Source organism: Diabrotica undecimpunctata, chromosome 7 (assembly GCF_040954645.1).
Source record: "Diabrotica undecimpunctata isolate CICGRU chromosome 7, icDiaUnde3, whole genome shotgun sequence".
NCBI classification, from domain to species: Eukaryota; Metazoa; Arthropoda; class Insecta; order Coleoptera; family Chrysomelidae; genus Diabrotica; species Diabrotica undecimpunctata.
This window is the reverse complement of record NC_092809.1, coordinates 39,581,301-39,607,817: the sequence shown is the minus strand read 5'-3', so window position 1 is coordinate 39,607,817 and position 26,517 is coordinate 39,581,301. Positions and strand designations below refer to the sequence as shown.

Here is a 26,517-nt window from a genome sequence, read left to right as displayed (position 1 = left end):
AAATTTGAGAGATAAATTTTCAATGAAACTTATTTGACTTTCTTGTGCTAGATGAACTATTTTCTTTTCCTCGGGTATTTTACTTACATTTGGTTTTGAATCATAAGAAGTTAAATCTAAGTCATAATTAAGTAGAAATGAGGGACCTTGAAACCAAAATTTTGAGTTTAGAAGTTCAGGAGCAGACATGCCTCTTGACGCAATATCTGCGGGGTTTTGTTTTGACTTTATATATCGCCACTTAAATTGTGGGTTTCCTTGTATTTCAGAAACTCTATTTGCAACAAACTGTGACCATCTCGAGCTATGTGAGCCTAACCAAGCAAGTACGATTTCTGAGTCCGTCCAGCAGTTTATTGAGTCTATTTGAGTTAATTTATTATTTAGAATTTCAACTATGCTTTTAGTGAGTTTGTTGCATAAAACAGCACCCATAAGTTCTAACTTAGGTAAAGTTAATGTTTTTATTGGAGCTACCCTACTTTTAGAGGTGATGAGTGTGGAAGAGACATTTCTTGAGCTATAAGTAACTCTAATATATATGCAGCTGGCGTATGCCTTTTCACTAGCGTCGGAAAATGCGTGTATTTGTATACTACATATATAATTTTCAATAAAAAAAGGTCTGTGAATTTTTAAATGTTTTAGTGCTGAAATATGTTTGAGAAAATTTAACCATTCATTTAAGAGTGTAGAGTCTAAACTTTCATTCCACTGAATTTTTGAAAGCCAAATTTTTTGCATTATTATTTTTGCAGTTACTATTACAGGATTAATTAATCCCTTGGGGTCGAAAAAACTTGCGATTATCGAGAACACTTGTCTCTTAGTGTAGGAATCTTTTATTTCGATTTCTGGCACTGAAATAGAGAAACTATCTAATTTAGAGTCCCAACAAAGACCTAATATTTTATTGGAATGATTTTCTGAAGATATAACATACGTAGAGTCAGTTGAAAATTGTGAAATATTTTCTAAAAATTGTGGTGAATTTGAACACCATTTGTGAAGAGATATGCCTGCCTTTTGTAGCAGTGCAGTGATTTGCTCATGCGCAAGTGTGAGTGTTTCAATGCTATTTGTACCATATAATATGTCATCAATATAGCATAAATTAATGAGCATATCATGAGCGTGACGATATTCTTCCTTATGCATGTTTGCAAGTTCAATTAAACATCGTGTGCTAAGGAAGGTAGCTGGTTTCGTTCCATAGGTAACCGTTTCCAATTGTATACATTTTAACGGCTCCGAGGGAAAGTTGCGCCACAAAATATTTAATAAGAAAGTTTGGTTGGGGTTAATTCTGATTTGTCTAAACATCTTTTTTATATCAGATGTGAACACATACTTAAAGAGTCTAAAATTGACTAAAGTGTCAAATAGTTCTGGTTGTGTGGTATAACCCTTTAACATAATATCATTAAGGCTAAAACCAGAAGTGGTTTTCAAGGATGCGTCAAAAACTACGCGCAAACGAGTTGTGAGAGAAGTGTCTTTTTCTACACTGTGGTGAGGCAAGAAATATTTGTTTTCTGAGTGTACATTCTGCAGAGACAACGGAACATATTTTGCATGTCCTAATTCAACATACTCGTCTATAAAAGATTTATATTGTTTGTAAAGAGAATCATTTTTTGAGAATTTGTTCTCCAAATTTAGAAATCGCCTTCGCGCCATTTGGAAAGAGTCGCCCAATTTATTATTTTCATTAGGCGTGCATAGAGGTAAATCTACTTGGAACTGTCCATTCGGTAGGATTTGTGTTGTGGCTTTAAATATTTTCTCAGCCTTTTCATCATCAGGACTTAAATGCTTTATTTCGGGAACTTCTTCAATGTCCCAAAACCTTTGGAGAAGATTATTTATATTTTCTTCTTCAGTGTGAGATTGAACAAATAAAGAAATATGATTCGAGTGTGAATAGTTACGCCAGCTGGTATTTTTATTTGAGAGATTGTGGAAATTTGTAATCTTTTATTAGTGGTAGAGTAATTTAGTTTATTTACTAAATCTTTTGTTGCAAAACTCGATTGAGATCCATTATCGAGAAGATATCTTGCGTGTACAGGTTGTCCACTTTCAGAGTAAATTGTTACCAGCGCTGTGGCTAGCAAAACTTCGTTTTTTGGATTGAAAGTTGAGAGAGAAGAGATGCAAGATGAATTTTGACTTTGTGTGTCTGAGAGTAGACAATATTCATTTGTCTGAGTGCTTAAGTGAGTAGACGTGTTTGGTGATTCATTATATGAATGTGGAGAATTAATTATTTGAGTAACTTGGGCATTATTACTCCTTTGAGGAGCATGAAAATGACTTTGAGAGATATGTGGTGCACTATGGCGAGTTTGTGAATCACCCTGTATACTTGCGGACGATTCAGAGGTTTGTGGTGCATTAAAGCGTGATTGTTGCCTATTGGCGTGACTTTGATTACCATCATGTGAATTTGAAGCACTTTGATTGCTTCGAGTGGGAGAAAATAAATTATTTTTATGAGTGTGAGAAAAATTATTTTCTTCATGCAGAAGTGTATTGTGCTTTTTATTGCAAATTTTACATGTGTATTTAGAGATGCATTTATCAGTAAAATGCTTAGTGCCAAAACAGTTTCTGCAAAGCTGTGCTTGCTTTACAAAATTAAACCTTTCTCGAGAATTTGTGTCTTTAAATAAGTTACACTGATATATTTTATGACCAGTTTGTTTACAAAATATGCAATTTTCATAGCTAGATTTATTATTATTTATAGTGGAAATATGAGCAGTTTTTTGAGTGACTTTATTATTAAACTTTGACTGAGTTTCAGTGTAATTAAGTTTCTCTAAAACATCACATCTTTTTTCTAGAAATTCACAAAATTGTTTGAGTGTTGGAACACTCTTAGAACCTACTTCATATTCAAAAGCCTTGTGAGAAGCGAAATCTATTTTTTCTAAAAATATTTCTATTAAAAGGAGGTCCCAATGTTCAATTGGAATTTCGAGATTACTAAGAGCTTGAAGCGTTTGCTTCGTGTGTACAAGAAAATCTCTTAGTGCCTGAGGAGTGCATTTAACTAGAGATTGAGACTTTAACAGCCTTTTTATAAGAGTACTAATCACTCGTGATTTGTCATCATATCTTTCTTTTAGGGTTTTTATAGCGATAGCAAAATTTGTATCTACTACTTCGATACTGCTAATTAAGTTTAAAGGTTCTCCTTTGAGGAAGGATTTTAAATATATAAACTTTTGTACATTATTTAAACTTGAATTGTTTGTGATCAGAGTTTCAAATAGTTGAAAGAATTCATTGAATTCTGAGAAATTTCCGGTAAAGGTTTTCATGCTAATTTCAGGCAGCCTCTAGGCAGGCTTTATTTTCTGTTAAATTTAATTCTATTATTTTTCTTTGCAAACCTTTGAGTGTGTTGAAGTATTTTTCTTCAACATTTGCTCGATCAGCTGATTGTTGGTCGCTGTCATCAGTCTGTTCGATTTCTAATTGAATTTGTTCATATTGTGTGAAACAATTTAAAAAGTTTTTCTTTCCTATTTTCAAAATCAAGTATTTCGTTTTCTGTGTCTTTATTGGCTATAAACCATTCTGAGATACGTGTAATTGATGCTTTAACTGATTTGCGCTTTTTCTTTAAAGCTTCCATTTTTTATTTAAAGTGAATTTATTTGCAAATATATACTGAACGAGAAATAAGAGTGAATGATTTTGTTTAGTGTAAATGTTTTTTTCAACTAAGACGCGATTTTAATTTTAATAGAGTATTTTTACTAGAGTGATAAATAAATATTTTTCGTGAGAGCGGGCTGTGAGACAATCTGTATAATAAACAATTGTCAGCTCTCTTTAGCGATATTGAGAAGAAAGATCTGTTGTCAAATCAAAGCCATTAGTTAATATAAATATTAATAAACAATTAAAAGTCGAGACAAATATCTACCAATATAATTTATGTGCATGCAGTAGCTATAGAAAATATAGAAAGAGTTTTAACCTCACCAAATGTTTTTCAAGTATCCAATTTAATTACCGCTGTCGCTTACCAACACATAACGCACTTTTCACAAAACACACGTGTCTAATCTTGAACGAAGGTCAACTTGTGCAATCTTTCTTCTAGGGACGAGAAACCATTATTCTTTCTTTCTGTTGCTCTCCGGCGTGTGTAATCCTTTTCTTTCTTCAGTCCTGTTTCATCAAATAATCTGTGCTCGATAGGACCACGAATTGTGGGGGAGCCTTGTAACTGGCTCCCTATATGAGAGGGTTGGAAATCTTTTGATTCCAAGCCTTACTTCAAAGGACTTGTGAGTGGATGTATCTCCATAGGTTTGGTTCTTCAGTGACCGTTGAAGGATAAGGATTGTTAATGTGAGCAAATATAACTCCAGAGAACTAAAATCACCTTTAGTTTATCGACTTATAATTAACTATTTTTAAAGTAAAGAAGCCTCAATACGGACGTAGCTGACAGTACAATATCAAATAATTCTTTCTTTACACACGTAAAAGAGAAAACCTTATTTATGACAAAAATGCCCGATTTCGGCGTAGAGAAATATTTTATACATGAATTGAGAGTGTTTTAAAATGCACATGCCTCAAGGGCGGTGTGTGAGAACGAACTAATATAATACTACTCGATGCGTAAAAGTGAAGATTACGCCTCTTGTATTTAGGTGTGAAAACTATTTAAGAGGCTGTGGAGCCAATAAGTCGGCTATCCCGAGCAAACCTGATATTAGTGAATATTTTACTTATTCTACACTAAGAAAAGTGTAAAGAACTATATTTTTATTTTATATTTTAAAATGATATGTTCATTTCTGGAACACTTAATTTTGTGATCATTTGACATGCTCCTGACATTTTTACTTTTGCTCCGCTCCCTCCCAGTAGTCGTTTCTCGAACATAAACAACGTAAAGAGTTTCTTCCGCTTTAACCGCCCCAAGAAAAAAGTCTTATTCACCTTATCACTCAATTAGCTTATTTATTGTGTATAATTATTGTTTTTAATTCGATATAAAAAAACTCTGTTTTACTAATCACCATCTAACACCAACGATCTTCACTATTTATATTTCGTGTATCGATGCTCGCGATAGTCCGAAATTCATATTTTACTAACACAGAGCCCCGTACACGACCTTTACGTTCGACGGTAGGCCATGGAATGATATTTGTTAGTTATTACATAAAATATAATTATTATATTGATGTATTGTTTGACATATTTATTGTTTATGTATCTTTTTTAGAATTTTATAAAAGAGAATTTTTAACACCAGATGACGACGTATTCAGATTTTTAGCAAAGACTTATTCAGACAATCATCCAGAGATGCACACCGAAGTACACTGTGAAGGTGTCCCAAAAACATTTGAACATGGTGTCGTAAACGGAGCTGATTGGTATCCAGTGGAAGGTAAACATTCAATATTTTTCACTAAATATTATAGAGAAGACCATAATTTCGATATTTTGTTCGGTAATAAATCAACTTATTGAGTCGTTGTCTTTTAACATTGGATATTTATAATTACGGGGAAGATTTTTTTAAATATCTGGCTCGTGCCCGTACTACAATACAGGCACGGGCCCGTAACGAGCCTTGTAATGGCCTTTTGGTGCTCTAGTGTGGAATTTTCATCCATTAAAATCCTCCACTTGTTATGAAAAGCATGGAAGAAACTGTATAATAGTCAATAACACATAGTTTACCATATGGTTTCAATTTTCTCATCTGCTGTCTATAGGATCCATCCATTACTACTGTACTCTTCCAAATCGACCTTGTTCTCATTGAAAGAAAACACAATAGATCCGTGATTGATGGTAAAAGCTACATAGGAGCAGAGGCCGACAGTGACCATATATTGACAATAGTAAAACTCAAGCAAAAAAATCCCCAAACAACCAAGAAAAGAAAAACAACGGAAAAAATATAAAATAAAACAGCTCAAGATAAAAGGGTATTAAAAAAAATCGAGGAAGAAATACACAAGAGATTGAGGAGAATCACGACGGGTAACTTAGAGGAGAAATGGGAACTAATAAAAATAGTCATGATATAAGATACATTACCATTGGGAACATAGAAAAAGAAAAGTGGGAACACTGGTCTGATGGGGACTGCAAAAGAATGCTAACGCAGAGAAACAATACAAAAATGGAAAATACTGGAAGTAATACAGAAAAAAATAAGGAGCATCATAAATCCAAAAACAGAGAAGCTTGCAACAGAACAACAACTAGAAATAAGAAAAGACAACTACATCCAAACAGAAGTTTTTTAGAAAAAAAAATTACCAAGGAAAAAAAAAGTGACACAAAATATAAGATGATATCTTACTAGGAGACAAGACATCAAATAGATAAGCAGAGTATTTCGACGAATTACGAATTCGAAAATTAAACGATAAATGTTAAATAGGAACAGAAATACAACAAGGAACACAAGAAACCGAACAACAACAAACACAAGAAAGAGGTGCGGGAGAAAGCGGAGTGGCAGCAGAAATATTAAAAGTAGGAGGAGATGTACTGCTGCAAAAGATTTCTCGACTTATTATAAAAATATAAACGAAAACGAAAAAATACCCGAGCAATGGAACACGGCACTCATCTGCCCAATTCACAAAAAAGGTAATAAAATTGTTTGTGAAAATTACAGAGGAATCGCACTATTACGAGTAATATATAAACTATTAGCAAAAATTGAAAATGGAAAGCCAAGGTGAAGAATAGGAGAGAATGGAGACTTATCCTTGAGCAGGCCAAGACCCACCATGGGTTGTGGAGCCAATGATGATGATGATTAGCAAAAATTGTAAGTAGTAGAATCAAAACCTACGAAACAGGGATAATAAAAGAATACCAGACTGGTTTCTGTTTTCTTCAGGAGAAGAATCTCATGGTTGCGTAACTTGAGGGAATGGTACGGATGCGCATCACTCGAACTATTCAGAGCGGTAGCATTTAAGATCAGAATAGCCATGATGATTGCCAACCTCCGTTGCGGAGATGGCACGTAAAGAAGAAATCTGGTTTCAGACAGGTAAGAACAACAACCGACATGTATGCTAAAATTATTACAAAACAACAATTATAAACAAAACCTAGGTTTGCATTTGCTCTTTATTGATTTTAAACAGGACTACGACTCCATCTCACGAAACGGACTATACGAAGCAATGAGATCACTAGGAATACCAGAGAAGCTGATACAATTAGATTTTTTTTATAACTAATGCAGTCAATAAAGTCATAATAGAAGGAAGTTTTTTAAATCAGTTTAATGTCAATAGAGGATTTAAATAGGGAGACCCCCTGTTAACAGACTTATTTAACCTAGTACTAGAAAAAAGAATTAGAGGAGCCAACATCCAGACAAGCATAGGTATTTTAACTTTTCATTTTTATGTAATTTTTCTTTATTCTTGACCTTAATTCATCTACATTGTTTAAAATATGAAGACTTTTTATCTGGTTTTTGCTTATTTCTGCAGTTTGGCAAATTTTAATGGTATCATCTAATTTTAAGTCAGCCATTCTCAATAGTTTCTCTCGAGCTTACACTTTCTCGCAATTCTCTGGAGCTTACACCTAGTACTATTCGGTCTCGTAGTATTTTGTCTTCCTTTTTAAATTCACAGATTTTAATCAGTGTTTTAACACCTCTTAGGGAAATAGTAAAGTATTTATTTTCTTTCTGGTCTCTCTGATAAAACATGTATCTCTTAAATATTACATTTCCTCTTGAAATTACATAATCATCAAAAACTTTATTTCTTCAGGCTTTTTTGCATTTCCTTCACTCAAATAATTGAATGTATTAACTGGTCTTCATCCTAAATTCAATAGAATTGTAGCCTTCACTTCAATTGGTTTGAAATCACTACCAGATGCCATCATAAATATGTTATGGCCCTGCTTTTTTTCCAAGTAAAAATGTTTTCATCAACAATAAGATCCTTATGAGGTTTGTAAGCTCCATTTAGTGTCTTAACGTTCACACGTTGTTTCTGTGAACTTATCGTCACTTTTGTGTTACTTAGACTCAATTTTTTTAAAAAATTAAAAAATATTTGTAATATGTACTGTCATTCCACATTTTTATCTTTATTATTGGAGTAGCAGCTTCAAATTTTATACTGTGTGTAGGATTATTAAAACATTCAATAGCTTTTAAACGTTAATTAACAACACATCCTTACAAGTATATTGACAAGTATGAAGTGTACACAGACCATTAGTGTGTCTGATGAAATTCTGACAATTATGGAGAGTGACTAGTGAGTTGCCAACTATCATTATGCGTTACTATAGTAAAATTCATATTTAGAGTGCAGTACCATAAGTGCGATGTCACATCATGCGTTTTAACCCATTTTCTGCCGGTGATGCGCTTAAGCAACACCTTAAATAATATTTTTTTTACTTGGCATAACCCACTCATGAGGATAATGTAAGTAGTGTTCACAAAATTAAGGTTTACCATTTACTAGAGAACGAATAAAATTTATAATTTTTTTAAAATTTGTATAGAATATACTTTCATAAAAATTGGAATAATTTGAACTTTTGAACATGTGAAATTCAAATAAACGTAATTTATTCTGTAAAATAAAAAAGTATTTATTTTTGCTTTTATTTACTCGACAAGATGTTAGAAGTGATGTATTTCATATAAATAAGTATATACAAGAAATAGTTTTTTTTCTAATCAACTTTAAATTTATGTGTTGCGTAAACGCATCACCGGTCAAATAGTAATTTGACGAGAACGAAATTTTTAAGAACTGATCTGCATATCTGTTATGTTCTGGTTGGTATTTACCGTCATAAATGAAATACTCTTACTGTGCGTTTTTGCTAGTTTTCCAATTATCAGTTGTTTACCTTACTAAAGGAAAAAGGTTATTTTCCACAGCAACAATTCGTGACGACAGAACTGAAAAAGGTCCCTTGCAAACTGCAAAAAATATGAAAAAAGAGGTAAGGGGCTATTCCGACAGTTTTTTTGATAAAAATACATACATCTCGCTAGTAAGATGATATAACAATGCAATTGTAACGCTTATAAGTACACACTACCATACACTTCCAGAAAAAAAAAAGCTACGAGGTACAATAGACAACAAAAAAAGTACCACAATCTTATATTATGTCCAAGTACAACAAATATATGGGAGGTGTTGACCGTCACGATAATGGAGTAGCCAATTATCGAATAAATACCAAAGGAGAAAAATGATGGTGGCCCTTGTTCACAAATACCATGGATAATATTCTGGTAAATTCGTGGAAAATTTAGAACACTACACATGAAAAAAAGATGTCGCAGCTGGATTTTAGATCCTATATTGTTATGTACCTACTAAAAATGGAAATTTCACCAAGAAAAAAAAATAGCAAATCCATCAACAAATCGACCGCGTGAAATCCAAGTATTCCAAAATAGTACTCACACGCCACAGAAGACAGAATTACGAAGAACATGTCAAATTTGTCATTGAAGAACAGTCAGACAATTTATACCTGCAAAAAATGTAACGTCTACATTCATATTGGCTGCTTTCAGAAATACTACACATAGTACATGGCATTGACCGGTGATGCGTCTACGCAACACCAAGTTTTTAGCAAAAAAACATGCTTTAATTTTTTTTCTTAATTGTTTAGTTTAATTACATTATGATTATAAAAGTTATAAAAAAATCCTCATTTTTTTTATTTTTTCATACCTTGGTAATTAATGGGTTAACCGGTTTAGTGAAAATGCTCCATTTTGACGGGATGACAACTCATGACTTTATATGACACTAGCTGACTCGGCGAACTTCGTACCGGCGTAGAATTAAGTAATGTATCTAAAAAATTAACAGAAAATAAAACAAAAAAACACTCAAACATATTATGCATAAAAAAGTTGCATGAAAAGATTCATGATGTAATGCTTAGTAAACATATTTTTATGTTTTTTGCACATAAATATACTATCTATGTGCAATGACTGTGTGCATGTACTATCTACATGGGCCTTAAAATAAACAGAGATAAAACGAGAATCATGATAATTGACAGAGCTAACAACAATCGTCAAAAATAATCTGGTCATGATAAACAATATCGCTGTTGTAGATAAATTTGTGTATCTGGGCTCATTAATAACCAACAAAGGAGGCTGTACTGAAGAAATAAAGCGGCGGTCAGCAATCGCAAAAAGCGCTATGGCAAAATTAACAATAATTTGGAAAAGCCATGAAATAACTACCGATACAAAAATGAGACTAGTAAGAAGTCTAGTTTTTCCAGTTTTTACTTATGCATCGGAATGCTGGACCCTTACTGAGAAAGATAAAAAGAACATAGATGTATTTGAGATGTACTGCTGGAGACGAATCCTGAGAATACCATGGGTGGCCCGAAGAACAAATGAATCCATACTGGACCAGCTAAACATAAAGAAAAGACTAAGAACACAAATATCAGAACAAATAATAAGCTATTTTGAACATGTGCTTCGAAGAAATGGTCTTGAAAAACTTACCATCCAGGGAAAAGAAGAAGGCAAAAGAAATAGAGGTAGATCTCCCACACGATACACGGACCCTATTGTTGCTACCATTGGCGCTCCATTGTCAGAATGTGCTAGAATGGCAGAAGATAGAAAAACGTGGAGGAACATTGGGAAATTTAGCTAATAGCTTCATGATATCATGATACCTGCATCAGGTTAACGACTAAGAAGAAGAAGATACTATCTATGTTTAAAACATGAAAACTCAAAGTTAGTTTCGCAAACTTCCAACGGTTGATGGTTGCTAATCAAGAATATCATTGAGGCAACGATGATCGATGATATTATTGATTAGCCTTTTCATAGTCAATCTCGTTCCATATCACAGTCGAGGTTGATTAATGTTTCGCAGCATAATGACATCTGATCCTACGTTTAATTGTAAATTGTTAGGTGGGAGTCCAGGTAATTCCAATGGATTCAAAAACTATGTAGGATAGTTGACTACGTCATCCTGATCTATAACTATGTTAAGTGATTTGAACGAAAACAACGTTCTTGGAAGAAAATTCAGAGTAGTATATTCAACCAAATATACACATAAAATTTCATAATCTGCTATTAAAAAAATAGGAGTTAGTAATAGAAGACTGAAACTTAAGGGATGTGTGTTTTTTTTTAATGCTACATCATAAAAACATTAAAATAAATAAATTTGTTTGAAAAATAAAATAAATTAAAATAAAAGGGGTAAGGGTGAACCACCCTTACCCCTTAGTGGTATATAAAAATAGATAACAACCTATTCTCAGACCTAAATAAATTAAAATAAAAGGGGTAAGGGTGAACCACCCTTACCCCTTAGTGGTATATAAAAATAGATAACAACCTATTCTCAGACCTACCAAATACACATAAAATTTCATAAAAATCAATCCAGCCGTTTAGAAGGAGTATGGCGACTCACACTGTCACACGAGAATATATATATATATATATATATATATATATATATATATATAAGAATAAGAAAAAAGAAGTACTTGTGACTCGTTTGGAAAAAATATATAACTGTTTTGGATGGGTTGGAGTCAATAAAAGGGCTATTGGTTAACTATTTTTTTTATATCTCGAGCTTTCAAATGTGTTTACAATTATTATCAAGAGCTAAAAAAGACAAAATATCTTACAAGGTTGAACTAGAAAGAAAAAACAATTTTTTTGTTAACTTACCAAATAAAAATTAGTTTAGTAAATAAAAATTGCTGCTAATACATCTTAAAAATAATTAATATAAAAATGTCCTAATCTAATAAATGCTTCTCTGAAATTTTTTTTTTTTAGTATAATTTTGAAAACATTTTTTTAATACAAAAACAATTGAATTTATAAATAAGTTAAAATAGCAACCCATTACAAATAAGCCTCAATGTCATAAATGCCAACTTAAAATTTTTATTTTTGACAATTATATTGCCAAAAATAAAATTTCGTTTTTTCGTAACATTCTTTTTTGTTTAGTAACAAAAAAGAAGAAAATTTATTCACCGTTGACAGATGTCTGAAAAAATGTAACAGATATATGGAGAATTAAATATGACATTTTACAAGTTTTATATATAAATCATAAAGAAAGAATATAATTATAAATTTTGCTTAAATTTTGAATTTCTGATCTTTTGTTTAAATTATTATCACTTTTGCTAATACAAACCATTTCCAAAAAAGTCCTTTTAAATTTATTACTTTCACTACATAAAATTTACTTTACATAGTGAAAGTAATAAATACATAAAATTTTATGTAGTGAAAGTAATAAATTTAAAAGGACTTTTTGGAAATGGTTTGTATTAGCAAAAGTGATAATAATTTAAACAAAAGATCAGAAATTAATTCAAAATTTAAGCAAAATTTATAATTATATTCTTTCTTTATGATTTATATATAAAACTTGTAAAATGTCATATTTAATTCTCCATATATCTGTTACATTTTTTCAGACATCTGTCAACGGTGAATAAATTTTCTTCTTTTTTGTTATAATAATAGTCTCCCGTTTTATACCGCTGTCGCGGCTTTGGGAGTATAGCAGGGTAGTCTGCTATATCTAGGGCCTACGGTATACAGGGAAGGTAACATGGCCAGTGCTACGCTTCAACCGTCTATTATTACCCCTGGTTTTACCCAAGGTACTCATTTTTATTCAGGCTGAGTCGACCTGGGGCCTATAGACATTTTAAAATGTCTAGATGTTCTTGCCGGCGGTGGGATTCGAACTCCGGACCACCGGCTTTCGAGGCAAGCATCCTACCGCTTGCGCTACGCAGACCCTTTGTTACTAAACAAAAAAGAATGTTACGAAAAAACGAAATTTTATTTTTGGCAATATAATTGTCAAAAATAAAAATTTTAAGTTGGCATTTATGACATTGAGGCTTATTTGTAATGGGTTGCTATTTTAACTTATTTATAAATTCAATTGTTTTTGTATTAAAAAAATGTTTTCAAAATTATACTAAAAAAAAAAAAAATTCAGAGAAGCATTTATTCGAATAGGACATTTTTATATTAATTATTTTTAAGATGTATTAGCAGCAATTTTTATTTACTAAACTAATTTTTATTTGGTAAGTTAACAAAAAAATTGTTTTTTCTTTCTAGTTCAACCTTGTAAGATATTTTGTCTTTTTTAGCTCTTGATAATAATTGTAAACACAATTGAAAGCCCGAGATATAAAAAAAATAGTTAACCAATAGCCCTTTTATTAACTCCAACCCATCCAAAACAGTTATATATATATATATATATATATATATATATATATATATATATATATATATATATATATACTACTATAGCTACGATTAATACTATTACAAGCATTAATATGAAACAAGAGTCGTCTGGGTTGAACTGGAAATTGATATTCATAAATACTCGATTTTTATAATATCCGAAAATTTCGTATTCTGATTGGACTGATAAATGCATTCCATTGGTTATAGAATAATAGATGTAAGCAAGCAATATAATCGAACCCAGCCTGTGAGACATGCAAACCTCTTAGAAAATGACATGTTGGTGTTACAATTCATTGAAGTGAGGAGGATTGATCCGAGTAGATCAGGAACCACACCACCCCGCTCCAATGCTTCAGATCATCCTCCACCTTCCCGACAGCAAGCTGATGCGTTAAAGAGACTACATCTTAATCTGCTATCATCTTAATTGCGATTTTGCTTGCCCGTGCGCCGAGTCCACGCTCCGAACTGGCTCCAGTTCGACGACTCAGCGCTCGAGAGTTTGGCCCTTTTTTTATTTTTATTAGTAAGTTTTTTGTGGCTTGCGCCATTTTGTTTTTTTTGGTTGACCGGGACCGGTTTTTGTGTGTTTTTTAAATTTTTTGGAGGGGGTGTAGAATCTATTTATCTTCCTCATGCCTGACTCTGGTTAAGATGTTTATCTTCTTACGATTTTAACTTCATGGATTCTTCACATAGAGCTACGTGATTATTTTGTCATCTTATTATTTGGTCAAGCATTTGCTATTATTTGTTGCTTTAGTCTTCTGTGTTTCCATCTATTTAAAACATCATATCCTATCAATTCTCGCAGAATCTGGTTTAGGTGATTTTCAAGCTCAGAGAATTTTTCTCTGTCTTTTCTTTTATCATCTCCAGCACTCTTACTTGCTTGAGATCTCTGAATAATTGAGATTACTCATAGATATTCAGTTTTGGGTTATTCAATCAACGTTATAAGGTATAGGGAACGCTCTATATATAAAAAATTAAATAGTATCTTACGTGTACTGTACTGACTTAATTTTTGTAATATCTGAATGAATATCATTTTGCTTTTCTTTCTGTGTGAATTAATTTTTTTATTAGTAATTCAGGTTGAGATTAATCATTTGCAATGAGGAATAAACAGTTACACCCACTTATATTTGAAAAGTATATAGTTTAGACCTTGACACATATCTGTCATATGATTAAAAGCTGGTATAAGTTCAACCACTATTCTTTAACCACTATTTTATGTTGTAGGTGGCATGGGAGACTACAACTATAATTACCATGGATGTATGGAACTCACTTTGGAATTATCCTGCTGCAAATACCCCCCAAAAGAACTTCTTCCCAAATTATGGGACGATAATAGACAGGTACAGCCAGTCAACTAATTTTACAAGGAGATATAAAACTTAATAAGTATAAAAAATAAATAAATAAAATATTAATTTTATTTTAGTCACTTTTGCTGTATTGTATGCAAGCAAACAGAGGAGTAACAGGAAGAATATTGGATTTCATTACACGTAAACCTGTAGAAGCTAAATTAAAGATAGAAGGTAGGGATGCTGTAAAAATCGGAAGAGAGTCTAAAGAAATATACTTTAAAAGTTGGGACAAAACTGGAGAATTTTGGAGGCTTTTGTTACCTGGGACTTATGTATTAAAAGTAAGTAATGCTTACATTTATAATAAACCATTTCGCATACATAATTTTTGCGCTACTGAGTTTTATATCTTTTTCTACAAGAACTTTTTCTCTCCACTGCTCTCGTTTATACTAGAGTAAAAATAGTTAATTACACTTCTTCTTCTTAACGTGCCCTATCAAGTCCCCTTGACGTTGGCGATTAACATGGCGAAACTGTCTCTGTCTTGAGCTATTCTAAAGAGTTGCTCAGCTTTCCTCATACCTGTCCACTCCCTGATATTCTTTAACCAAGAGGCCTGCTTTCTACCAATTCCTCTGCGTCCTTCGATTTTACCCATCATAATAAGTTGAAGAATATTTTATCGGTCTCCCCTTACTACGTGTCCAAAATAGGCCATCTTTCTACATTTGATGTTATCAAGCAGCTCGCGAGCAACATTTGCTCTCTCAATTACACAGTTAATTACACAGTGAAACAAAATATCAGGGAATGTTACTCTTGTTTATATATTATCTGATCCAACTCTAATGAGAATAACTGAAGGACTAAGCACTGAGACCCGAGTCCTAAGGCTCATACATTCGTATGAAATTAACCGTCACTCCCACTCATTTCTTATTGTGCGCCCACCACAGAATGTTTCGAGAGACTCTATCATATGCTTTCTCAAGATCAATGAATACGATATGAGCGTTTGTTTATTTATTTCTATTCTATTTCTATTTCTATTTTTGCATCAGCTGCCTTATAATAAAAATTGCATCTGTTGTTAATCTGTCTTGCACAAATCCAAAATAATTTTCAGATAGTAATAAGTCGACAGTTTTACAACTTTCACATATTTTTTTCTGCAAAATAAAAAATCCTCATATGCATTTGTTTCTTGTATGTACCGTAATTACTATCCGTCTCCTTATCCAGTTGGACGACAATAAATAAACCTGAAAGTTTCCCCACAATTTGCTCATTATTATCCTCTGCTATGTCATGAATACGGCGACTAATCATATTGTTTGAAAGAGCAACATTTTTTATTTCTTTAGCTGCCGATTCTCTAATAATCACTGATACCATATCAACCGCTACAGATAAGCAATCGTGTGTGGTTAATTACATTTGGTAACACGGTAAGCTATCATGTAAGAGGCGAGCAATGCTTTGGTATGAACTGATGCTCTTGAAACCAAAGCCGTGGACTGATATTTCAGTTTTAGCATTTTTCTCACAAAAAATTTTCTCAGCTTATCTTGTAAACGACTGTGAGTTAATTACAAATGCTGTTTTAGTTTAATAGTAAGCATCTTTTCAGCTGCCAACACTTTGCGACAACATTTGTGTGCCAACACATTGGTAAATCCGAAATTCAAATATTAGTCGTCATATTTCCTATATTTCTTCCGTTTACCTTAAGTTACATTACTGCTTTTATATAAGTCTTCATTTTGTTTTCTATTTTTTTGAACAATATTATCCCTAGTCAATATCAAACACGTGAACAACCGGGGCAGTTGGGAATGCGAGGAGGGGGCGCACGGCGTTCACTCAACTCAGTCGCATCAACACGCGACGTCTTGGGCCAAAGCCGCGCCGCACTGTTTGGGCAGCCCTCTACTATAGTAAAGTTTCAATATTCTAGGCACTAAATTCTGAGAAATGATAATTGAGTCTTAACGACATGATGTAGATTGTAACGGGCAACGTACAGGCATCAAAATATAGCGGTCACATCAAAACTGGACTCACTTTGCGAAGGTTTATTAAATGAGCGTTACCTGTTTCCTCTATTTGCTTGTCTAAGGTTAGTCCATATAATCTTCTTCTTCATCTTCTTCTTTTTATGTAGACATGTTTCTGTCTGTTTTGCAATGTGCCTCCAGTAAGTTGTCGTTCCATCGGTTTCGTGGTCTTCCTACTGATCGTCTTCCTATTGGGAAACCGCATCTTGCCGTCTTTACTGCTATATTTGTTGTCGTTTGACTTATATGATCGTTTCATTCTACTTTTCTATTTTTTACCCAGTCCTTGATGCTCTCCACCTTGCATCTACGTCGCATATCTGGACTTCTAGTTCTGTCCCATAGTGTTTTACCATCAATTTTTCTAAGTGTTGTATATAAAAATAGTAGAAGTTTTGTGAAACAGCAGTCTCTGCTGTTTCTAACAGCCTTTTTGTCTTCTCTGTATCAGGTTGTGTTTCTGCCAAGTATGTCATTATTGGTCTGATGACTGTTTTGTAAATTCTGCCTTTCATTTCTTTTCCGATATTTTTATTTCTACACATTGTTTCATTCAGAAAACTTACGTTTTTTTTGCTGTGTTCACTTGATATTCCATTTCTGTTTCGAGCTTTCCGTAGCTAGATAATATGATGCCAAGATATTTAAACTCCATCACTTGTTCTATTATCTCACCTTCTAGCTCCAACCTATATCTTAATAAATTTGCTCTTATAATCATGCATTTTGTCCTTTTTGGGGAAATTGACATGTTAAATTTTCTGGCGGTTATATTGAATTGGTGCAGCATACGTTGTAAATCATCTTGCCTTTGAGAGAGTAGTATTGCGTCGTCTGCAGAGCAGATTATTTTAAGTTGTTTTTCTCCCATTTGGTATCCTTTTTAAGTTCTTACTTTTTCTATTATTTCATTCATAATCAGGTTGAACAATAGACGACTCAGGAAATCTCCCTGTTTTACCCCTTTGCCAGCTTCAACATCTGGCCAATATAATCCAATGTCCATATTATTTGATGTCTAAATTATTCAGTTGCATTATGGCAGATCCTACATATTTGTTTACAAATTTCTTAGCGCTAATAAGAGCATAGTACTACACATAATTTGTAAAAATTCTTGAATACAAGTAATACACTGAAAGACCAAGAATAATTCAGAACGATCATCACCATTTCCTGGAATTTAGTGTCTACAATGTCGAAACCAAACTATAGCTGTAACGACAGACATTGACCTGTCTTATAATACACAACATTGTTAGTTTTATTTTCTGGTGCATAAAAAAATAATATTGATGGTTTTTCGACACAGGAACAGGCACCATACAATTGGTCATGTAAAATACATGGAATTTCAAGATTGATGTTAACGACTACAGTTCGAATTTAATATTCATTTAGACAGGACAACTTCCGTCGGGTCAGCCATTGTTTAGTTTATTTAAAGAAATTTTATCCAAGTCTGAACATATTTTTTATATTCCAGGTTGAGGCAACCGGTTATTATCCGATAACTAAGACGTTTGTAGTAAAAGATAATTTACCTTTCCCAAAACTCACCTATTTGAACATATCCCTTCTACCTACTACAGTATCCACAACGACGCATGTTACTCCTACGGAGAAAACGAGTTCAGTTTCAGTCATCAACTTGACATCACGTTTTAGTGATATGGAAGATAAGGTAGTGACTGGAGTCCAAGAAGTAAGAATCGGACTTGCGGTCCGGAACAAATACAGCATCATAATGCTGGTGAATCTGGTTGTTTTGTTGGTTCATCTAACGTGAATATCGAACTGTTATTTAGTACAAATGTAAATTATATGTATGAAATGGAGATTTTTGATTTTACACATTGAAATAGTTTCGGGTTTACAAAGAGATAGTGAACCGGAAAGTGCCGTTTTAGTTTGAAGTTGTTGACTTGTTTTTAATTATAGAATGATTTCAGGGAAGTAAGTTTTTCCCGTGACTTTAAATAATCCAGGTATTTAGCAAGTTTTTTAGTTAATATATACCTATTGCAAGAAAACGTACCTGTTTTCTGCAGAGGATTCGGTGTTTGTTTTTTAGTGATTAACAATTAAGTACAAAAAATTCAATTTTTTTGAATTTCTACTCATTTTGACTCAAAATTGAGCAAAATCGTTTAATTATCTATTTCATGTAGACACATAAATAATGCTTATTCAGCAATGAATTCATCTTAATTTCAGTGTAATATGATTTCTCTACGATGAAATAATCAAACAAAAGTTAAGAAATACTTTTATTTAATGAAAATTTTCAACATAAAAGTCAATATAAAATATAAAAATCCAACAAAAAATGTATTTAATAATCTGTGTTTCCTTCAGCAGCATTAACTACAGCTTGTCACCGCATTGGCATGCTTAAAATTAAATTATCAATTTTGTTTTGAGGCAATATGGTTCATTTCTGTGTAAGAAGATCTTGAATACCTTTTCTAGTACAAACATTATGCGTATGAGGAGCAATCCGTCTCTGAAGCATATCCCATACATGCTCGATAGGATTAAGATCAGGCGCTTGTGCTGGCCACGGTAAAAATGTAATTTGCATTATCCTGTATGTAACGCAATTCAATAACTGTAGCATTGGCAAATGAAAGGACAACAAGTTTTAAGATACAATCAACATATTGATATTAATTCAAAGCGCATTCTAAAAAAAACGGGAAAAATTGGACGATGAAAAATTATTCCAGCCCACATCATACTTGTAGGACACTCATTATATGGACAGGCACCCTGTACATGCCTTAGTCTCTCTTGTCGACCAGGTCCTTTCGAAACTCTTAGTTTTTTTGAATCAGAGTAGTGACAAAACATTCAAAAACTTACATTCTTGTAAGCCAAAATGCACATGTTGTTGTGCCCACCTTATCTGAGTCCACGATTTCCATGACGTAACATGGGAATCCTCGATGGATGTAGGCAAGCTTCATGTAATATTTTCCTCAAAGGTTGGTCACATACAGTAATGTTGAAGGTGATTTCTAAGGCCCCACAGAGTTCACGTGCGGTTTGTTATATACACATTTCAATGAGCTAATCATACCACATAAAAATTATGTCGAGGAGAAGTTGCACGTTGACGACCTCCATGTCTTTCAGGAATATTACCAAATTGTTCATATCGAAGCAACAACCGCGAAATCTCGCTCTGAGGCACGTCACAATGACGTGCAACATCAGCTTATGAAAGACCTGTCTCAATCATATTCACAGCACTTACCGTTTAAACATGTGTTGAAAGCAGTTAAATGACTATCGTTGTGTTTAATAATCTTGTTTAAGTAAAATTTTAAAGTAAAATCATTAAAATTTGAACCACTTTTTATTAACAATCTAAAATTAATCGTACGAATTCGAGGCGTTGTCACTTTTGTCTTAATAAAACAATGCAATTGCCAGATTACTTTTTAGAACATAGCTTGATTTATAAAGAATAAGTTTTAAAATCGAGTGGAATAATAGTGGTGTTCCTTAGACATTTTTGAGATGCGTATTTGATATTACGCCCAAAGTCATTGTCGTGTATAAGAAACTTAAATTTTCAGATCAATCCATCAATTATTTTAAAAGTTATTTCAATTGCTTTGCAGTTTTTCTTTCTGGACACTTGCCATTTTTCAATACATAATGTTATTGTTGTCCAGGTATGATAGTAGAGACCCGTCTCGTCTGCATTAAACACTTAATGATCTTAATAATCATAATAAGGCATAATCCTTTAAAATAGGAAAGAAAAAGGTTTTTCTTTCAAAGATTTCATGTATTCGACATTAACATCAGCGGGTTTGCCATATATTAGAGGGATATTAAAGAGGTGTTTTATGTCGCCCTGTAATAAAAGCCCAGCTTTGCGTTCTTTATTTTCGTCCTTTAATAAAATACAGGACGCCTGTATTTAAGTTAAATACAGGTCAGAGAACTTTTATTTAAAGATCCCTTATTTTGACGTAACCTGTCAAATTACGAGTAGAAGGGAGAAAGACGTGCAACTTCGCTTATATTTAATGGAAAGTTGATCAAATCTTTTGTATGATGTTCTGTTTTATTTAATGAATATTGTTTTTAGTATTATTATTAATCTCAATTAGTAAATCTTCATAATTATTGATTTACGTTATACCGATAACATTCATATTCAGCAACTCCATTTTTTCATCACTTGCGACAGTAAATTAGCTATATCTAATAGTTAAGCATTACTATCTCAAAGTGAAGGAATAATAATTACCGGAAGATCTATTAACAACATAAGATATACAGATGACACCGTGATTATGGCAAGCTCTGTTGAACAACTCCAATTACTGCTAAACAAAACAAACAGTTTCTGTGAAAATATGGACTAAAAATGAATATAAAAAAGACCAAATACATGATAATAACAAAGAAAACAAATATACCAACAAACATACATTTGGGAAATGTACCGATAGAAAGGGTTGATAAATACAAATACCTAAGTGGAACCTGGATTTCAGAAAATAATGATCAAACAACCGAAATAAGAGTCAGGATAGAAAAAGCAAGAAATTCGTTTGTAAAATTGAAAACAATTCTCTGCGACAAAGACCTTAGATTAGAACTGAGAGTAAGAGCACTGAGATGCTACGTGTTTTCGATACTGCAATATGGACTTAAAAGCTGGACATTAAAGCAAGAGCACATAAATAAGTTACAGTCCTTTGAAATGTGGTGTTACAGGAGGATGCTTAGAATAGCATGGGCACAGAAGAAAACTAACCCGGAAGAATTGCGAGAAATGGGCAAAGAATGCGAAATAATAAACACGATAAAAATAAGAAAGTTAGAATATCTGGGACACGTAATGAGGGGACAGCGATAAGAACTGCTAAGGCTGATAATACAGGGAAAGATAAGAGGAGGAAGGAGTATAGGAAGAAGGAGAGTGTCATAGTTGAAGAATTTAATTGACTGGTTTAAGGGGTATTTACCTACTTACTTTCCGTGTCCGGAACACCAATAGCTTTAAATTTTGAATTTCCATATAGATGGCCACATAGATGATAGCCACATACCCTGTCATGCCATGACCCTGTCATTCGCTAAAAATAGGTCTTCTTTTGTGCAAGTCTCTCTCATCTCTGTGCATGATAGTAGATGGTAACTATTCTGAACTGCTCCACAGTCGCAGGTATCGTCCTCCTGGTATCTCCATTTCTTCAGGTTACTAGCACAACGTGAAACGCCAGTTTCTAGTCTGTTTAGCGCTTTCCATGTGGGATATGGCAAATTGTCTCCTGCTTCTTTCGTTCTATCTCTGACGTTGAGAAAGAGGTGAATTTGTCCGTTTCTCAATTTGTGGGGTCAATTTGTCCATATTCACTAGGGTGCATTTGTTCGAATTTTATGCAGTTTTCGTACATATACATTTACAGAAAAGTTGTTCAAAATTAAATTTCCTATCTAAATATCACTTTTTAAATTTAAAAACAATTTTTTTGCATAGGGACAAATTCCCTTTCTTAAAATGGCACTTATTTAAATGGTAGCACTCCGTGGTTTTTTATATTTGTGGGTCCATTGACCATATCAAAAAATAATCCCCTTTATCGTTGTAGTTCCTTTCTAAAGTAGATAATCAATAGCCTATAACAGAAGTTTTACTGAATTACAAAAACTATTGATTTTTTGGGAAAATTGTTTGCCCTATTGTGCAGTTTTTTAAAAACTAGCATTACTTTAGAATTCGAAATTTTGAAGATTTTAAAATGTTTTAAAGAAAAAAAAATGGAATTTTATTTAGATTATCTTTGTAATGGTGACTAAGAATCCAAAAAAATTGTTAATAATTGTTGATGTGTTTAATTGTTAATAATTAAAAAACAGCATCGAATTCCTTGTAGAAAACATCTAGGTTTTCTTTCTATAGATATATATTATATTAAGTAAAAAACTTGCAAAATTATTGGATTATTCAAAACTCAGGTATTTTTTAACAATTTCCCTGAACTAGTAGGTTATGTTTGACTTAGATTAAAATACTGCCAATAGTTTAAATTAGTACCTATTAAAAAATAAATGGAATGATCGTTTTTTATTTATTTATTAGTATTTTAAATAGTACTTAGTACTTACAATTTTTTCCTAATTTAAGAAATATTTTCCTTTGTTTATTCGATTTCCTAACTAAGCATTACAATTATATCAAACAAGCTATCGAGGAACGCTATAATTAGAGTAGGCTGTGAAATTTATGTATCTGGTTAAATCTGGTTGGATCTTTTGCAATTTTCTTTGAGTGATTAGACTCATAATTATTATGATTACTGTGCTACCGCACTTGAAGGACCACGACCTTCTCAAGCTATCTGTGCCATTGTGCTCTGTTTTATACTTGGATTTTCCAGTTGGCAATATATATATATATATATATAATCTTATACGAGTTTTTTGAGACAGTTTTTTGAGGATTTTTTTTTCATCTACCGAGGGGGTTTCATAAGTTTCTCATATTGGTACTCCAGTTCTATGTTATTAGTAGATTTCTCTTCCAGTAACTCTCGAAAATGTCTTATACATCGTAACAATCCTCTTTGTTGGTAAGCAAATGTGAGCTTTTCTAATCATGCTTGTTTAGTGATAGACCTTTCATGTTTTTTTGACGCATATGGCTTTCGAGCCATTTTAAGATGTTGTTTTCTGATTCTTTTTTTCTTTTTTCGGTATAATATGTATTTCTCCTGTCTCTTTAAGTTTTTGAACATTTCTACTGTTGTTCTAGTTCTTCGTTGTTGCATGATCCTAAATGCCTCGTTCTTCTCATCTGTTATTCTTTTGTACTCTTGGCCAAACCAGTTGTTTCTCTTTTGGCTTCAGGATATTCCTAATGTGTTTTAGGCTGCTAATTTCAAAGCCTTCTTGCAGTTGTTTCACATTTCAGTGCTTGACTGGTTAACTGTCCAGGCTTGTCCTAGTTCTAGATTTCTGTTTTCTGTGACTGTACTAATAGAGAATTTTTTGTCGAAGCTTTGCTCCTACCATGAAGTAATCTGAGTCAAGATTTGCTCCTCTGTAACTTCTGACGTCCATTAGGTTTGTAAAGTGCCTTCTGTCAATTATAACATGATTAACTTGGTTTGTGGTATTTCTATTTGGTAATATCCAGGTTATTTTATGATTAAAACATGCGTTCTCAACAACCATGTCTTTAGCATCTTCCATACTAATGAGTCTTTACCCATTGTCATCGTGCCAACAATATCGTGAAAGCTGTGAATTTCAATGTTGAATACATTATTGACACAGTTTTCATATGCTGTTTTGAGCTCTTCCTAGAATGGATCTTTCATTTCTTCGTTTTTTCCTGGATTGGCGCATGCAAAGGAGCAGCTGTCAGGATCAGTCAGCAAGAAATTCCAACCATTGCTTTATTATCACCTATTAGACAAGGTCTTCCAAAGCCACAGGAGCAATTTCAGGAAATTATTTTTAGAAATTATTACATTTTGAAATCAAACATTGTCACTCGTCAATACTTTGGTTTTGTGTCAAATATCACTTTTTTGACACAATCATACCGATCGTATATTATTTTTCTATATGTATCATTTTTGGAAATCCTACCATTAGTTTACTAGTCGGATCTTTTGCTTTGCTTTGTAGTTCAAACACCAACTTTTTCACAAACTACTCCAATCAGAATTTTCGTTCAGGACTCTATACATACTATCAATCATTAAAAACTAATACATCTATCACAGATAAATTATACTAACACACAAACTTTTTTCCAAGGAGCTCAGGGAAATAAGTATAAAAAAATGTTATAGACTTTAAAGAAGTTTTTACTTAATATACATTGTGCGACATTACTTCGAGGAAGTCCAATTACTAATTGGTCGAAAGAGATGTGAAAAAATTACTAAGATAAAAGTTGAAGCATAATAGAACCATAATTAGAAAACATTTTGGAAAAAGCTTATCTTTTTTTAATGGAACACCCTGTTTATTTTTACTTTTTTGAATTTTTCCGATGTTCTAGTTTTTTTAATATAAGGTTTAGCCGTGTTAAACGGGACAGTTTGTAAGATAATTACGTTTTTTTTATTAATTTCGTACAAAATTAACACCCTGTAGAATTGTAGAGATTTGGCATAAAAAAAAGTATATTTAGGGTCATTTTTAACACAGTCTACTATTGTCTAAAATTATTAACATAAAGAAATATATAATTATTGTATACAGGGTTAGCCGATACCTGAAATGAGTGTTTTCTGCATTTTCTGAAATGGAACACCCATTATTTTAGCATAATCCCACTCTTACTGACCAACGGCTTCAGGCGGATGAGTTGGTAAGTGGAAGGGCACTTTTATATCCTGGCGCTAAGAAATTGGCACCAAAGGCGAATGAATCAAGTAAATGGTCAATTGCATAAGGATGCAGAAGGCAAGGAGAAACCACTGTATTAAAGATCCAATTAGATATATCTAGTACAATCATCATGGCACTGAGTACTTAAATAAAAAAAAAAGAAACTGATCATGAGAATCGGAGCCCAAGATCTGGCAGGGTAGGAACAGAACCAGGTCGTTAACCGGCGAAACCCTTTTCAAACATCGAAACAAGACAAAGTAAAATTATCAAAAGCAAAAATAGGTACGTGGAACGTCAACAGCATGTATCAACCTGGTAAAATGCATAACATCCTTTAAAAAATAAGAATGAATATAAATATATTAGGTGTAAGCTAAACATGGTGGCCTAACTCAGGATACCTTTCGACAGAAACCGGTACCTTATATTACTCGAGAAACATTGACAACCACCATAGACGTGGAGTAGCAACTATTGTCGACACAGACAAGACCAAGAGGCCAAAAAGTCAATAGAGGGTTTTGTCTCAATCTCAGAAAGAGTGATGCTACCACAAATAAGGATATCACACACAAAACTAAATTTGATCCAAGTATATGCGCCAATGACGGATGCAACAGAAGATGAAGTAGAAAAATTCTACCAACAAATTAAAGATGCACTGAAAATGACAACGAACAGGGAAATCACGGTAGTTATGGGTGATTTCAATGCAAAAGTCAGCAAGGGAAGAGCTGGAATAATAATGGGAGATCAAGGACTAGGGGAACGTAACGATAAAGGAGATCATCCAATACATTTCTGCCAAGAACAAAGTCTAATAATCACAAACACGTTCTTTAAATTACCTATGAGACGGTTATATACATGGCGCTCACCAGCAGATGAACCGGAAAAACTGGTAAGAAACTAAATTGATTATATAATGATTAAAGAGAGATATCGTAACACCATCAAATCAGTTAAAACATATCCAGGAGCAGATGGCACACCAGACCATAACCCACTAATCGCTAATATCACGCTTAAGCTTAAACGTATTAAAAACCCATAAGGAACTATAAAAATTAGATGTTAGAAAACTGAAAGAAGCTGATACAAAAAGCAAACTGCAAGAAAAAATATACAAAAACTTTGATAAATTAAGTACTAACACCTACGAGATAAACCAACAATGGGGAACATTAAAAAACTGCCTCCTCGGTCCATGCAAAGAGATATTAAAAGAACCGATAAGAAAGAGAGACAACTGGATGACCGACAAAATACTCAACATGATGGACCAAAGAAGACAAGCCAAGAATAAAGACTGTCACAATTACAAAATCATTAACAATGAAATCAGAAAAATGATAAGAGAGGCAAAACAAACTTACTATAGAATATATGGAAGAGCTCTTTGACGACGAAAGAGGAAACCTACAAGACATAT

General features: G+C 32.9%; 1 protein-coding gene across 1 annotated transcript in view; it reads left to right on the top strand.

Annotated features, from left to right (window-relative positions):
* Positions 1-22,764, top strand: part of LOC140446342 (carboxypeptidase D-like) — a 43,558-nt gene extending 20,794 nt beyond the window's left edge. The window contains exons 5-8 of the mRNA XM_072538885.1: positions 5,261-5,428; positions 14,576-14,694; positions 14,781-14,990; positions 18,196-22,764. Coding sequence (XP_072394986.1) covers positions 5,261-5,428; positions 14,576-14,694; positions 14,781-14,990; positions 18,196-18,498 — 800 coding nt within the window. The 3' untranslated portion in view covers positions 18,499-22,764. The remainder of the gene's footprint in view (positions 1-5,260; positions 5,429-14,575; positions 14,695-14,780; positions 14,991-18,195) is intronic.
* The last annotated feature ends 3,753 nt before the right edge of the window (positions 22,765-26,517 follow it).